Genomic DNA, 15,598 nt, shown 5'->3' with positions numbered 1-15,598 from the left:
GGCAGGATCTATACTTCTACTAAGACTAACCCCCTCTTTTACTAAGGTGCGCTATGCTTTTTAGCACATGCTAAACGCTAACACATGCATGTTATCCTATGGACGCCTTATCGGTTAGCGCAGGCGTTGATTTAGCGCACGCTAAACAAGCACTAAAACGCTTAGCGCACCTTAGTAAAAGAGGGCCTAAGTATCTTAATAGAAAATGTGGCCCTCAACTTAGCCTGTGTATTAGATTTCGGCCCCTTATGCGATTGAGTTTGACACCCCTGATCTAGTGCTTTCCTATCTCTAATGGAGTTCCTTTCATAAATTATTTGTATTTTAATGTAAACCGCTTAGGTCTGTGATATGCTGACACGGTATAACAAATGCTAATAAAACATAAAGGTGGATATGTGCAAATACCTTTCCCACCACCACTCTACTTTAGGCTCAAACTGATAAAAAATAATTTCATGGAAATCAGCATATCGCCAAGCAGAGACTAACCCAATATTGATTAATTTTTCTCAACAGTTGAAAGTGTAATACAAATAAAAGCTAAACTTATCAAACTGCAAAAAAACCCCAACAACAACACTTCCTTGACCTTGTTTAATGTAATGTAGTAGCATTGTTTACCATCTCTCTGGGATGTATGCTCGTTGGGATCCCTAGCTCAAAAGCAGAACTAATTAGATTCAGGCTAGGTAGCTTGAATATTTGTACACTCTAAACATTTCATTTTGTTTTTTATATATTAAATTATATATATTTTATATACAGTGGTGCCTCGCATAAAGAATGCCTCGCACAGCGAACGCTGCACACAACGAACTTCATGTCATGATTCATACAACGAACTTCGTTTCACACAATGAAGTCGCCCGAGCTTCCACGATCGCTGCCGATGTATTGCATCCTTCCGCGCAGGCACTGCAGGCAGTCGTTAGTCACTGCGCTTAACGCGTTTCACATAACAAACTTTTCGCATAACAAACTTGCTCCTGGAACGAATTAAGTTCGTTGTGTGAGGCACCACTGTATTAAATTTTCAAATATATGCAAGGCTAACCTTGAGTAGGAAATACTTTGTCTATTCAAGTTTCCAAGTTTTATTAAAAATTTGATAAAATGCTTATATACTTTCTAAGCGATTTACATTACAAAATATTAACAAAGAAGATAATAATAATAATAGTTTATATACCGCAGGACCGTGAAGTTCTATGCGGTTTACAATGATTAAAAGTTACAGATTGAGTAGTACTAACAGAGTTAAGATTTAGCGGTCAGTTATTGTGGGGAAAGATTGTTCAGTGTAACTGCCTAAGTACTTTAGGAACAAATAGGTTTTTAGGTTTCAAGCATGAGTAATTGTTTCAGATCTTTATCCCATAATGTTGCCTGAGAAGAGATGTTGATGATGCCTTTTAAATTTACATCCTTTAACCAGCGGAGAAACAAAATTCAAGTTTGAGCTTCTCTTAAGTCGATTGGTTGAGAAAGAGAAAAGGGTTTTTTTACTCTCTGGATGATACAATTAAGGAACTGGGTGTAATACTAGACCAGGGCCTAACCATGAAAGACCAGGTGGACTCTTTGGTCAGAAAGGGTTTTTTTTACTCCCTGGAAGCTTCAGTCCATCAAAGCATATTTCGATGCTTCATCGTTCAGAATTCTGGTACAATCCCTTATACTGAGTCAACTTGACTATTGTAATATAGCCTATCTGGCAATTTCCCAGAAGAACTTGCAACCATTACAACTGGTGCAAAATGCGGCGATCAGGCGATCCTACCGACTCCTGCATTGGCTGCTGATGGAGGCATGTGTGAAATTTAAATTTGGATGTTTCTTCTTCAAGGTACTTTTTGGCCTAGCCCCCAGATATATAACTGACCTTTATGACCAAAGAGTCCTGGTCTTTCATGGTTAGGCCCTAGTCTAGTATTACACCCAGTACCTTAATTGTAGATTGGATAGGGATTGTTTTTTTTTTTTTTTTGTATATTATTTTTTATTTTCAAATTTTACAGAAAGTGTACAACATGTTAAAATACAATTGATGAATATACAATAGCACTTTTATATCTAATACATTATGTTCTAAATATATTTTTATCCCCTCTCCCTCCCCCCACCCTTCTATTACTTTTCATTCATACATTACATATTGTATAATATATTATAACATATTATGTAGAAATTATTTTCATTACCCCCCCTCTATGTGTGTCATAAAAAATATATTTAAAAGAAGAAGAAAAATCCTATTATTTATTCATTGCAGTATTTTGTCAATGGCCCCCATATTTTTATAAATTTAGTATATGTCCCTCTTTGTATTGCTATTGTTCTTTCCATTTTAAATATTGTATTCCACCAAAATGTATAATTTAGGTTGTTATAATTCTTCCAGTTGTTGGTTATATGCTGAATGGCAACCCCTGTCATAATTAATAAAAGCTTGTTATTTTCTGGTGAAATTTGACTTTTTTTTCTCATCATCATTCCAAATAATATTGTATCTTATGATATTGCAATATGATTTTCCATCAATTTATTAATTTGTGGCCAAATTGAATTCCAAAAAGTTTTAATATAGGGACAATGATACAATAAATGATCTAATGTCCCTGGTTCTAGATTACAGTGCCAGCATTTATTAGACTTAGAACTGTCTAATTTTTGCAAACGTGTAGGGGTCCAAAAAGCTCTATGTAATAAAAAGAACCAAGTTTGTCTCATAGATGCTGACACTGTACATCCCATTCTCCAAGACCAAATTAGTGGCCATTGAGATGGATTAATCTGATGTCCAATCTCAATGCTCCAAATATCTCTTAGACCATTTTTTGGTTTTTTATTCAAATATCCAGATATTAATTTATACCACAATGCGGCTTGATGTCCTAGGAAGTCTGCTTGAAAACATAAGAACTTTAAACTATATTGATTATTTAATGTTTTCCATTCAGGGAACCCAACCTGAATGGCCTGCTTCAATTGCAACCATTTAAAACTTTGTGTTTTATTAAGACCAAATCTATGTTGCAATTGTGAAAAATCCAGCAGTTTACCTTCTGAAATAACATCGTCTAGAGATCTAATGCCTGCAATAATCCAGTTCTTCCAAAGGATTTGAGCTCCGCCAATTTTGATCTTGGAGTTTATCCATATAGATTGATTAGTTGATTTGTTTATTGGGATAGGTGTTAATTTACTTATAAATCTCAACGTTTTCCAAGTATCCATTAATATTTTATTTTCTCTGTATCTTCTAGGTATGTTAATACTTGGCAGATGAACTAAATTTAGGGGAAACATAAGGCGCCATTCTAAATATAACCAATCCGGTGCATTATCCATAAGTTCTGGGAGGATCCAATACATACCCTGACGTAGAATATAGGCTTGATGGTACCTATAGAAATTTGGAAAATTTACCCCTCCCTCCTTAATTGATTTTTGCAAAGTTACTAAAGCTATTCTAGGTGTTTTACCAAGCCAAAGAAATTTTGTTAAAATATTATTAAGCTTTTTATAAAAGGACCCCTGAAAATAAATAGGTATCATACTCATTTGGTAGCAAACTACAGGTAACATCATCATTTTAATAGTTTGAACTCTTCCCCACCAAGAAATATGTAATGGGTTCCATTGCTCACATAACTCCGTAACTTTTTTTAATACATATTTTTCATTCTCTTTTACAGTATCTTCAATTGTATTTTTAACTTGAATTCCAAGATATTTAAATCCTTCTTCTTTCCATATGAATGGAAAAGTGTCAAATAATCCTTTTACACAATGAATATTTAAAGGTATAATTTCAGATTTATTCCAATTAATTTTATAACCTGAAAATTTGCCAAACTTATCAATTAATTCCAATAAAGAAGATAAGGTAGACTCTGGATTTCTCAAATAAAGCAAAATATCGTCAGCATAAGCCGAAATTTTATATTCCATATCTGAATATGGAATACCTTGTATCTCCCTCGTTTGCTGTATTGCTAACAATAAGGGTTCTAATACAACATCAAATAACAAAGGAGATAAAGGACAACCTTGTCTAACTCCCCTCTGCAATTGAAAACCATCAGATATCTTATTATTTATATTTAGTCTTGCAATCGGGAAGCTATACAATGTTTTTACCATTTGTATAAATCCAGAACCTATACCAAACCATTCTAAAGCCTGATACATAAAATTCCATTCTACCCTATCAAATGCTTTTTCAGCATCTAATGAAACTGTAAAAGCCGGTTCATCCATTTTTTTTGACAAGTTTAACATGTGAAACAATAATCTAGAGTTATTAGAGGAATGTCTTTTAGCAACGAAACCCGTTTGATGCATATCTATAATATGTGGGAGAGCTTTGGCTAATCTCAAAGCCAAAATTTTCGCCAAAAGTTTATTATCAACATTTATCAAAGATATAGGCCTGTAGCTTGAAACCAAAGTAGGATCTTTATTTGGCTTAGGCAAAACAATTATTATTGATTCAGCCATAGTACCTTTAATATTACCTTTTATAAGTTGTGTCTGATATAAATTTAGTAAATGTGGGGAAAGGATATTTTGAAATGTTTTATAAAATTCTACTGTATAACCATCACCACCTGGAGCGGATCCAACTCTAAGAGATCTAATTCTTTTAATGATATAGGTTCATCTAAACTCCGTTTTATATGATCAGGAACCTTAGGTCCATTAATTAAATCTAAAAAATTTTTTTCATCTTTTTGTCTCTCCAAATAAGGCTCGGAAGAATACAGGTCCTTATAAAATTTTAAAAATTGTTTTAATATTATATTTGTTTGATTTGTTATTATACCATTATCATCTTCTATTCCATTAATATTAGTTCTTCTTTTTTTTTGCTTTAAGATAATTTGCCAATAATCTCCCCCCCGCCTTATTAGAATTTCCATAATACATTGTTTGCTTGGAAAACAAATCTCTTCTTATCATTTTTGAAGTTAATTCATTATATTTACCTTTTGCTTTCAAAAGAGCTTGCAAAACTTCATATTCCCATTTACTTACCAATTTAGCTTCTAATATTTTTATTTCTTTTTCTAATTCTATATATTGTATTTTAATCTGTTTCCTAATAAAAGCTGAATATGATATAATATTACCCCTCATAGTTGCTTTAAATGCATCCCATACATTCTCTATAGATGTATCCTCCACTAAATTTATTTGAAAGAAATCGTTAATTTGTGTTTTAAAATTTTCCAAAAATTTGTCATCCACAAGCAATGCATTATCAAATCTCCAAAGAGGTCTACCATTCTCTAATTGATCTAATTGTAATTCTATCCATACTCCCGCATGATCCGAAATAATAATAGGATCTATGGAAGCTTTAATTACCTGTTGCACTTTATTTGTTGAAACAAAAATATAATCTATTCTTGAAAATGATTTATGAACCTGTAAACAAAATGAAAATTCCTGATCATTAAAATGAAGAATACGCCATATATCTTTCAAATCACATGATTGAACCAAATTATCTAAACCTAAAGATTTTATACTTTTACCTGGTTTTTTATCCAATAATGGATCCATTACAGCATTAAAATCTCCAGCCACCACTAAATTAGAAGCAGCCAGTGGTAATAACATATTCTGTAACTTTTTAAAAAATTCTGATTGATTCGAATTAGGGGCATATATATTAAACAACGTCAGGGCATCATTTCCCATACCTATATCAATATGTATCCATTTTCCATGTGGATCTGAATTTTTTACCTTAATCTTGGCCATACATTTTTTATTTATAAGAATTGCTACCCCTGCTTTTTTACCCTCTGCTGGAGCAAAAAAACATTCCTTTACCCACCCACCCGATAGTTTCTGTGATTCCTTTATACTAAGATGGGTCTCCTGCAGACAGTAAATATCCGCATTTTGCTTTTTTAAAAATGTTAATACTTTTTTCCTTTTGATTACGTGATTCAGGCCATTGACATTAATAGAATATATCTTAAAAGACATTATACATTTTAATACTTCTCATTATAATCTTTCTCCCCTCTTCTTTCATATTTAGAATCCAAAAAATGTTTTTCATGACACACATATTTACCCCTAAAGTATCTAATCCCATGTTTATTTTTTCCTTAATCATTCTAGTAAATACTCTCCTTTTCCCTCCCTTTCCCACCCAATACAATGGCTGCTTAAGGATACACATTGGAACTGTAACCCGAACATTCTCCTCCCCCCTAGGCAATCAATATTCAATCAAATTCCCCTTCTATCTATCTATATTAACCTTTAATATCTTTAGTCATTTTTTCATAACATTTCATTAATGTATCTTTATCCATTTAACATTTTTTAATTTATATTTCCTTAGTATTATTATTTACATCATAAAATTTTATCTTAAACATATATTTAGTATGTTATTAATGTTTTTCCTATATCTTGCTCTTTCTTTCTTATAAATTTTTATTGTCTTTTCTTTATATCATTTTTTTCTTTCTTCAGATATTTCAATATTTCATACTTTTATAATTTTTCATAAAGTCATCAAAACCCATCTTAATGTTTTATGTTAAAATATCATAGGTTCTGGTTTAGAAAGAAAAGCTTTTAGTTTTTCTGGATCCTCGAAATACAAGGATTTATCTCCAGATGATACTCTCATTTTTGCCGGATAATATAGACCTTATTTAAAACCTTTTTCTTTTAGTTGAGGTCTCATGTCTAATAGTCTCTTTCTTTTATTTGCTGTGTTTTTAGCAAAGTCCGGTAAAAACCATATTCTGGATCCTTTATAATTTAGATTTTTGTCTTTCTTTGCAGCATTTAATATTTCTAATGCTTGTTGGTATCTAAGCATTTTGAAAATTAGTGGTCTTGGCCTGCCTTTATTTTCTACATTTTTAACTGGGATCCTATGCGCCCTTTCTATTTCTAGTGGTTGTTTCAAGTCCAGTTGTAATATTTTTGGAATTAAGTTTTCTAGAAAAAGTATAGCATTTTTTCCTTCTAAATTTTCTTGTATTCCAAAAAGTTTAATGTTTTTCCTTCTTCCTCGATTCTCATAGTCTTCCAGTTGATCTTTCAATTTATTCAATTCCAGACTATCATTTTTGCATCTGTTTGCTTCACTTTCTATGACCTCCATTTTAGATTCTAATTCAGTTGTTCTTTTGTTATTACTTTCCATTTGTCTATGAATGTTTAATATTTCTTCCTTCATTTCAGACATATTGGTTACAGTTTCCTTAAGCATTTGTTGAATTTGTCTTAGTTCTTCCATAACTTCTGCTTTACTCAATATGTCAGGTTCTTCAGCAGGAAGTGGGATCTTGCTTGGTGTTATTTGATCTTGTTTTTGTCTTTTTGCTGACATGCCAGCCTCATTTTTGTTTTGTCTGGTACTTGCCATGTTGTTGTTTTTCTTTTTCGTGGATTTTACTTTCTTAACAGTTGTTAGGAGACACAAAAATCTCTTTCAATCACTATTCCCAGTAGTCTGTTTTTAAAATTCTTGCTACACCAATTCAGAAGAAAAAACGGTGAGGAGATATCAATTTTCTCTAGCTCTCCTTTCTTAGGTTTTGTTTCAGTTTTGGCAGGACCAAATTCTCTTCACAGTAATTTTACAAATCTTGCATACTTTCAACACCATTAGCAACCTGTTCTTGCTGCTGCGTTGCTTTAGCACTGAAAAAACTGCAAATCTTTTTCATTCATACCATCAACTATTTATCTAAAGATAATAATCAATAAAAGGGAAATTAAGCCTTTCTTTCTCAGTATTTCGTTCTAACTTTGGTAGCAGAAATTTTCTCAACAGATTTTTCCCTTTTTTTTTTTTTCCTTTTTCTTGTCAGTTTGGATAGGGATTGTTAATGCGCAGCGATGTTTTAGTGTCAAGTGGGTGGGTGTGGCGAGGCTACGAAGAATTTTGTTTGTTCTGAGTTTAGTTTCAATATAAACTAAACTAAACTAAACTAAGCCTTAAGTTTATATACCAGATAACTGAGACGGTAACAGTTCCTACACTACTAATTCCTCATTTGGGACCACGTGGCCAGGCGCTGCCGATTATTGTGGTGGATTTTGACCGATTCTTTTTCTGCTGACCCCATTCTTTAAAAAAAAAAAAAAAAAATCATTGTCGGATGTAGCAGAAGAATCGTTAGACCTTGTTTTTCTCCCTCTCAGATAATAGTCAGGATTTTTTTTTAGACAAGTTGAAAAACTTATCCCAAGTAGATTGTTTCTGGTCCAGTGCTGCTTATTCAAAGGAAAAAGCAGAAGGTCTTTTCACCACATCTGACAAATTCTGCTTCAAAGCTGAAGCCACTTTGCCACATTTGTGAGACCATGCCTATATGTTCCCCCTGGTGGAACATATAGGCATGTCACACTTTGGCCTATTCTATGGATTTCAATTTATGCATTCTCAATCTCTTGTTTTGAAAAGGTGGCTCAACTAATAACACCATCCAATGTATTGTGTTTTTTTTTAAGAACTCAAACAATTTTCTCTATGACATGAGACCAGCAGCTATAAACGCTATGGCGGATGTCATTTATGTGCGAGTATGATGGAGTCGGTGCAATGGTTTGTATTGTACATCTTCTGACTAATCAGCACTTTCATTTATCATTAGCCCACATTTGAAGATTTATGTGGGACAGACCTCACAACCACTTAAAATACATATTGGAAGACACAAACATTGTAAGTGTGTTGAAGAACCTATTGTCCAGCACTGTGTGGAGATAAGACTCGCTTTTGTAGATTTGAAGTGTTGTGCAGTTGATGCGGTTCTGGATGGAACAGGGTAAATGCCTTTCAGCGCTATTGAAATGATATGTAGTAGTAGCAGCAGCATATGGAGGAGACAGAAGAGGTACTTTGCTTAGAAATGAACAGGAATGGATTTTTAGACTGGCAACTGAAGAGCCAAAAGGCATAAATGACAGGATTGAGTAATACCATTGAGTACTATCTTTTTGAATGACTGATTTGCTCAATTGTTACAACTGATGCCACAATGTCATTTGTGATGAAATAACCTGTGGGATGAGCAGCCAAGTTAGAACTGAACAGATGAGCAAGACTACCAAACAAAGTAAGTTTATTTGGGAAAACAAGTTGTTTTCAGGCACAATGGATTTGTTTGAAGTTGATTTTGTTTATTTCTTATCTGCAATTGTCTTTGGGTCCCTTTAACCCTGAAGTAGCTAGTATTGTGAAACACTGGCCACTGTTGGCAGTGGGACATTAAAACATTCAAATAATTGTAGAAATTAAAGGTAGAAATTGTTCACATCATTTTATTCTCAGATAAATCACAAAATTTATAGTGACAGGCATGCAATTTAAGGTATTGTTATATGGGAGGTTTTTATGCACATGAGGAGGCACAGTGAGGTTTGTTAGAACATTTGGTTCTGGACCGTGCCCCGAGGCTTTTTCTCACAGTTTGTAACATTTCATTAATTATTTAGTTACAACTAGTTTTTGTCAATTAAATACCCACACATGTTAAACTTGTAGTTTCATATTTGATTAATGGAATATTTCTTCAGAGGTCAATCAAACTCCGGCTATACCTCTCCATTCCAGGGGTAGCCTGCCAGAGAAAAAAAATGAATCTAAACAGTTTTAAACCTGTGTGTATAGCTAGAAAGAAATAATAGCATTAGAGAAAAGAAGAGTGGTTTAAGTCAGTGGTTCCCAACCCTGTCCTGGAGGAACACCAGGCCAATTGGGTTTTCAGGCTAGCCCTAATGAATATGCATGAAGCAAATTTGCATGCCTATCACTTCCATCATATGCAAATCTCTCTCATGCATATTCATTAGGGCTAGCCTGAAAACCCAATTGGCCTGGTGTTCCTCCAGGACAGGGTTGGGAATCACTGGTTTAAGTAACCATTTGTATGGCAGGGTGGATCTCTGGCCTAGGCTGGTGGGATTAATGGAAAGAAAATTAGCAGGTAAGGTTTAATTTCCCCTTCCTTAGTGTCCTCACCGGACCAGTCCAGAGCCCGTGTAATAAAGAAATTCCCAAGATATGCGAGACTAACATCTCTGTCCAAATAATTTCACTTCCAAACAATAAACAAGCAAACTTCTACCTGGTTATGTTATCACTTTGCAAATACAAAATGGGAACTATTAAATCACTGGTCTGTAGCTGTTAAACGAAAGTAGTGCTAATACTTCTGCTCATGAGGTCGAACAAAAATTTTATACACGAATACAAGATGTCTGAGGCGGTACTTGGAGAGACCCCCCAGGAAAGAGACTTGGGAGTACGGTCGACAAGTCGATGAAACTGTCTGCGCAATGTGCGGCGACGGCGTAAAGGGCTATCAGAATGCCAGGAATGATTAAGAAGGGGATCATGAACAGTTAGTTCAGAGAAGGTTATCATGCTGCTGTACCGGGCCATGGTGCACCCTTACCTGGAGTATTGCGTCCAGCACTGGTCACCATACATGAAGAAGGACACGGTACTACTCGAAAGGGTTCAGAGAAGAGCGACTAAAATAGTTAAGGGGCTGGAGGAGTTGCCGTACAGCGAAAGATTAGAGAAACTGGGCCTCTTCTCCCTCGAACAGAGGAGATTTGAGAGGGGACATGATAGAAACATTAAAGATAATGAAGGGAATAGATTTGGTAGATAAAGTCAGGTTGTTCACCCTCTCCAAGGTAGGGAGAACGAGAGGGTGCACTCTAAAGTTAAAAGGGGATAGATTCCGTACAAACATAAGGAAGTTCTTCTTCACCCAGAGTGATAGAAATCTGGAATGCTCTTCCGGAGACATAGGGGAAAACACCCTCCAGGGATTCAAGATAGTTAGACAAGTTCCGCTGAACCAGAACTTATGCAGGTAAGGCTAGTCTCAGTTAGGGCACTGGTCTTTGTGCTGCTATAATGCTGTAGGTAAGAGAAGCATCTGCGAAAGGCAGACTGTCTGTTTAAAAAATAAAAATTAAAAAAAAGTATGGGAGATGTCAGCCTAGCATTGCTAGCAATCAGCATTTTGGTTGCCCTAACCAATGTCAGCAAAGGCCTATGGGAGATCATATCATTCATGTCTGACCTTAGGGAATGTCATTAAAGACAACCTTAATTAAATCAATGCTTTGGAGGTAACAAACGAACTTGCAGCTAAGAGGTGTTAAGAAGTTGTGTTAATGTCTGGTGCATAAGATGGACAGCTTAGGATGTACAATGGGTCCAGGTGCACAGATAACTAAGATTAATTAGAAACTATTGTCAGAGGCATACTGGAAAGTACATTTGACTCCAGTCTATTCTTCTCTAGCCTAGCACACCTCACACACCTTCCTGATGAGTGAAACTAACCATTGTTTCAGACAGTTTACTAAGGATGGGGATGCTTAACTTCAATAGATTTTATTTATTATAAAAGCCTCCTCTCTGCATCTCTGGAACCTGAAGCTTGGAACATCACCCCCCACCCCCCTTTCTCTACTTCTCTGTCCTCACAGCACCTATTCTCTCTCATTCACAAGAGCACAGAAGCAGTCTCTGTAATTGTAAAACTTATTCCTTAATGGTAATGCTTAATTGTAATGCTTAATCTTTATGAACCTTGCTTTTTTATAATATTAAGTCTATTTCTATGTTATATTCTTTATGCAATCACTTCTGGCTGTGCTTGTTACTTGAGTCTACTTCCTGGTGAATCTTCTGTGAGGGTATTGAATCCGGGACCCGCGGATTGTAAGGCCCTTACATTTTGGGGGCTCGTCCATCCTTACAGTCTGCGCATGCGTTCGTGTTCGTATTTGTGGCGGTTTTTTTTTTTTTGTTGTTCTTTTTTGGGACCCTGACTCTCTTGCTATCTCTTCAAAGTTGTCTTGAAGGGTGATCCTCGGCGGCAGCAGCCTCTTTAAAAAGCAAAAACTCACTGGCCCTGACTCTCCTGCTCTCTGTTGCCTTCCCTGCAGCGTGAGCCCGCAGGTTTAAAGCGGGGCTGCAATGTGTATTGCAGCCCTGCTTTAAACACACAGGCTTGCACTTCAGGGAAGGAGGCAGAGAGCAGGAGAGTTGGGGCAGCAGAGATCAGTCTGGGCGGCAGAGAAAAGGAGGCAAAGTGCGAGGTTATAAAATTTGCAGACGATACCAAACTGTGTGATAGAGTTAGGTCCAGGGAGGAGTGTGAGGACCTGCAAAGGGACCTGGACAAGCTGGAAGACTGGGCAAACAAATGGCAAATGCGCTTTAACATGGAAAAATGCAAGGTCATGCATGTAGGGAAAAAGAACCCGTTGTTCAACTACAAATTGGGGGGGGGGCATTGTTGGGAGACAGCAGACTTGAGAGAGACTTGGGTGTGCTGGTGGATGCATCACTGAAGCCATCTGCACAGTGCGCAGCAGCCTCGAAAAAAGCCAACAGGATGCTGGGCATCATAAAGAGGGGCATAACAACCAGGATGCGGGAAGTCATCATGCCATTGTATCGAGCGATGGTGCGTCCACATCTGGAATACTGCGTTCAGTATTGGTCGCCACACCTCATGAAGGACATGGCGGTACTTGAGAGAGTCCAAAGGAGAGCAACGAAACTGGTAAAAGGGCTGGAACACTGCCCATAGCCGAGAGGTTGGATAGGCTGGGGCTCTTCTCTCTGGAAAAAAGGAGGCTCAGGGGAGATATGATAGAGACCTTCAAGATCATGAGGGGCATAGAGAGGGTGGATAGGGACAGATTCTTCAGACTGAAGGGGACAACAAGTACGAGGGGGCATTCGGACAAACTGAAGGGAGATAGGTTCAAAACAAATGCAAGGAAGTTTTTTTTCACCCAAAGGGTCGTGGACACTTGGAATGCGCTACCGGAGGAAGTGATCAGGCAGAGTACGGTACAGGGATTCAAACAGGGATTGGATGGATTTCTGAGGGATAAAGGGATCGTGGGATACTGAGAGAGGTGCTGGGATGTAACACAGGTATAGAAAGCTAACCAGGTAATAAGTATAGAAACCCAACAGGTCGTGCATGTGCAAGACCGGAAGGTTAGGACTACGATGGGAAGATAGGACTTCAATGAGAAACCAAGGTGGCAAGGGAGCCCCTTCTGGTGATTCAGACAGGTCGTGACCTGTTTGGGCCGCCGCGGGAGCGGACTGCCGGGCAGGATGGACCTATGGTCTGACCCGGCGGAGGCACTGCTTATGTTCTTATGTTCAGAGAGCAGGGGGAAATTGGATTCAGGGCAGAGAGCAGGGCAGCAAGAGGAGAGTCAGGGCGGTGAGATGAGCTAAACAATGCGGCCAAGAGCCACTGCTCCCCACCTCCCCCAGGGCTTCTGCAGAGTAGAGGCAGCAGATAGCAGGGCGGCAATGGAGCTGGAGAGTGGGAAAGGATGTTTGCGACTGGTCCCCAGCAGTCGCTTCTTGGGTTGATTGGCCAGCCCAGTCGGTTTGCAAAATTTGTTTAGTGAATCGCATCACTGCCTACTTTGCATGCCATTTCACTCATTTGCATGCGCGGATTGAAATTGGGCCGGAGTAAAATCGGGTCACAAACTGATTGGTACATGATCGATTTGCTTTGTGAATCTAGCCCATAATATGTAAATCACTTTCTAACACAGAATCCATGATCGAAGAAGGACTCCTCTAGTGGAAGGGTTAACCAAATAATTCATTGATTTGCCAATCAAAATATAGAGTAGCTAAGGCTGCATGGTGTCCTTAAGGAACAAATCATGCAACTATTAATTTCTCCGTCTCCTGCTGGTTGATGGGTGCAATCCACAGTTTTTACATTGGTCTGGTGGGACTAAAGGAAAGAATATTAACAGGTAAGATTTAATTTCTCCTTTTGCTGAAATAGTGTCTATAGCATTATCAAGACTACGAACAGTATCATGGCATTATGCTTGGGATTGGGTATGGATAAAAAAGATTGCGACTTTTGTTGATGTTTAAAATATTTTTATACTGACTTGTCAGCACTAACTCTAAGTGGTTTACACCAACATTTGAAATGTTAGCAGTAATATGCTATTTAAGTTTCATTCCATGATACTGTTATTGTATCTGCCCCTTAAATTGTCTTAAAATTATAGAATTTGAATGTCAGCTATTCCTTTGTCTCAAGAAAATATTAAAAATGAGAAGTAATTCTATTGTGTTCTTTTGCTTTAACCATGTTAATAGAAAAAATAAATGTACAACTTGGCTCTGGTCCTTAATACCCATCATATCCACATGCAAATATTTTTATAGTATTAAAATAAATAAAAACTTTTTTTTTTCTTTTAAATTTAAGCAAGTGGTTCTATGGATTCTTGCTTGATGGTGTGGAACTTGAAACCTCAGATGAGAGCCTATCGCTTTGTGGGACATAAAGATGCTATTATGTCAGTCCAGTTTTCCCCTTCTGGTCATCTTGTAGCATCAGCTTCCAGAGATAAAACAGTCCGTTTGTGGATACCAAGTGTGTAAGTATGTATAAGTTTGATTTGTGAAAGAGGCCTACTGATTTCACTAGAGGGAACGGTAACTATTTGAGTAATAAAGTTAAAGAAGGATGGTCTTAAATGAATAAATGCCTATTTTATTTACCTCTTCATTCTGTAATCTAAGTGCAACTTTTGCATGCTTGGTGCATTTGCCCATAATGTAGGTTATAAGATAATAGCAATTACAAGTGTAAATTATGTAATTACGAGTAGGTACAAATTGACTATGGGCTAGATTCACTAACCTGCCCAAATAGGAACAATCAGTTTCTGATTTGGGCAGGTCCGAAGAATTCACGAACCTAAAATATGCAGATGAGGGCGATTGGAGGAACGCCCCATCTGCCTGCATGGATCGCGCTTACGCAGACCCGTCTGAGCCGCAACTTTTTTTTTTAACTTTAAACTTTTGCGAGCCTGTGGGTTTAACCCGCTTCGGGTTAAAACCATGGGCTTGTATAGGCAGTCGGGACAGGTATGTTCGGGGCCTGACTCTCCTGCTCCTATCCGCTGGCGGCAACGGCAGCCTCAGCCTCTTCCCTTCAGTGCGAACCCGTGGGTTTAAAGCTGGTGCTGCACTGCGGCTTGCAGCCCTGCTTTAAAACCACCGGCTTGCACTGCGGGGAAGGGCGGCAGAGAGCAGGAGAGTCGGGGCAGGCAGGCAGAGGGTTCGGGGCAGGCAGGCAGGCTCATATGGGGCTGACAGGTTAGAAAGCAGGGCGGCAGAAGGCAGGGCAGTCGCAAAGGGCTTCAGCAACAGGTCCTGAGCAGTCACTTTTTGTGAGCCCAGTCGGATCGAAAAAAAGTTTAGTGAATCTCATCCCTGCCTACTTTGCATGCAGTTCCCCTCATTTGCATGTGCGCACCAGAATCAGATCGCTACACAGGTTAGTGAATACTGCAGGAGGGAAATCTGATCACTAAGGGCTCGCAAACTGATTGGTACATGATTAACATAGAAACATAGAAGATGACGGCAGAAAAGGGCTACAGCCCATCAAGTCTGCCCACTCTGCTTACCCACCCCCTGTCTATGCCCTAATGACCCAATTTCCTTATCTTGACCCTCGTAGGGATCCCACATGGGTATCCCATTTATTCTTAAAGT

The 15,598-nt window shown here is 37.6% G+C and overlaps 1 protein-coding gene across 6 annotated transcripts in view; it reads left to right on the top strand.

The window, feature by feature from the left end:
* Window positions 1-15,598, top strand: part of POC1A (POC1 centriolar protein A) — a 185,282-nt gene that overhangs the window by 63,359 nt on the left and 106,325 nt on the right. For all 6 annotated transcript variants that reach the window (XR_004537357.1, XM_033926272.1, XM_033926274.1 and 3 more), the window contains exon 3: window positions 14,298-14,469. Coding sequence is in view for 5 of the 6 variants with exons in the window: in XM_033926272.1 (XP_033782163.1) it covers window positions 14,298-14,469 (172 nt within the window). In the remaining variant the exon portion in view is untranslated. The remainder of the gene's footprint in view (window positions 1-14,297; window positions 14,470-15,598) is intronic.

This window comes from Geotrypetes seraphini, chromosome 17 (assembly GCF_902459505.1).
Source record: "Geotrypetes seraphini chromosome 17, aGeoSer1.1, whole genome shotgun sequence".
NCBI classification, from domain to species: domain Eukaryota; kingdom Metazoa; phylum Chordata; class Amphibia; order Gymnophiona; family Dermophiidae; genus Geotrypetes; species Geotrypetes seraphini.
Note: the sequence above shows the minus strand (reverse complement) of the source record. Positions and strands in the feature narration are given on the sequence as shown.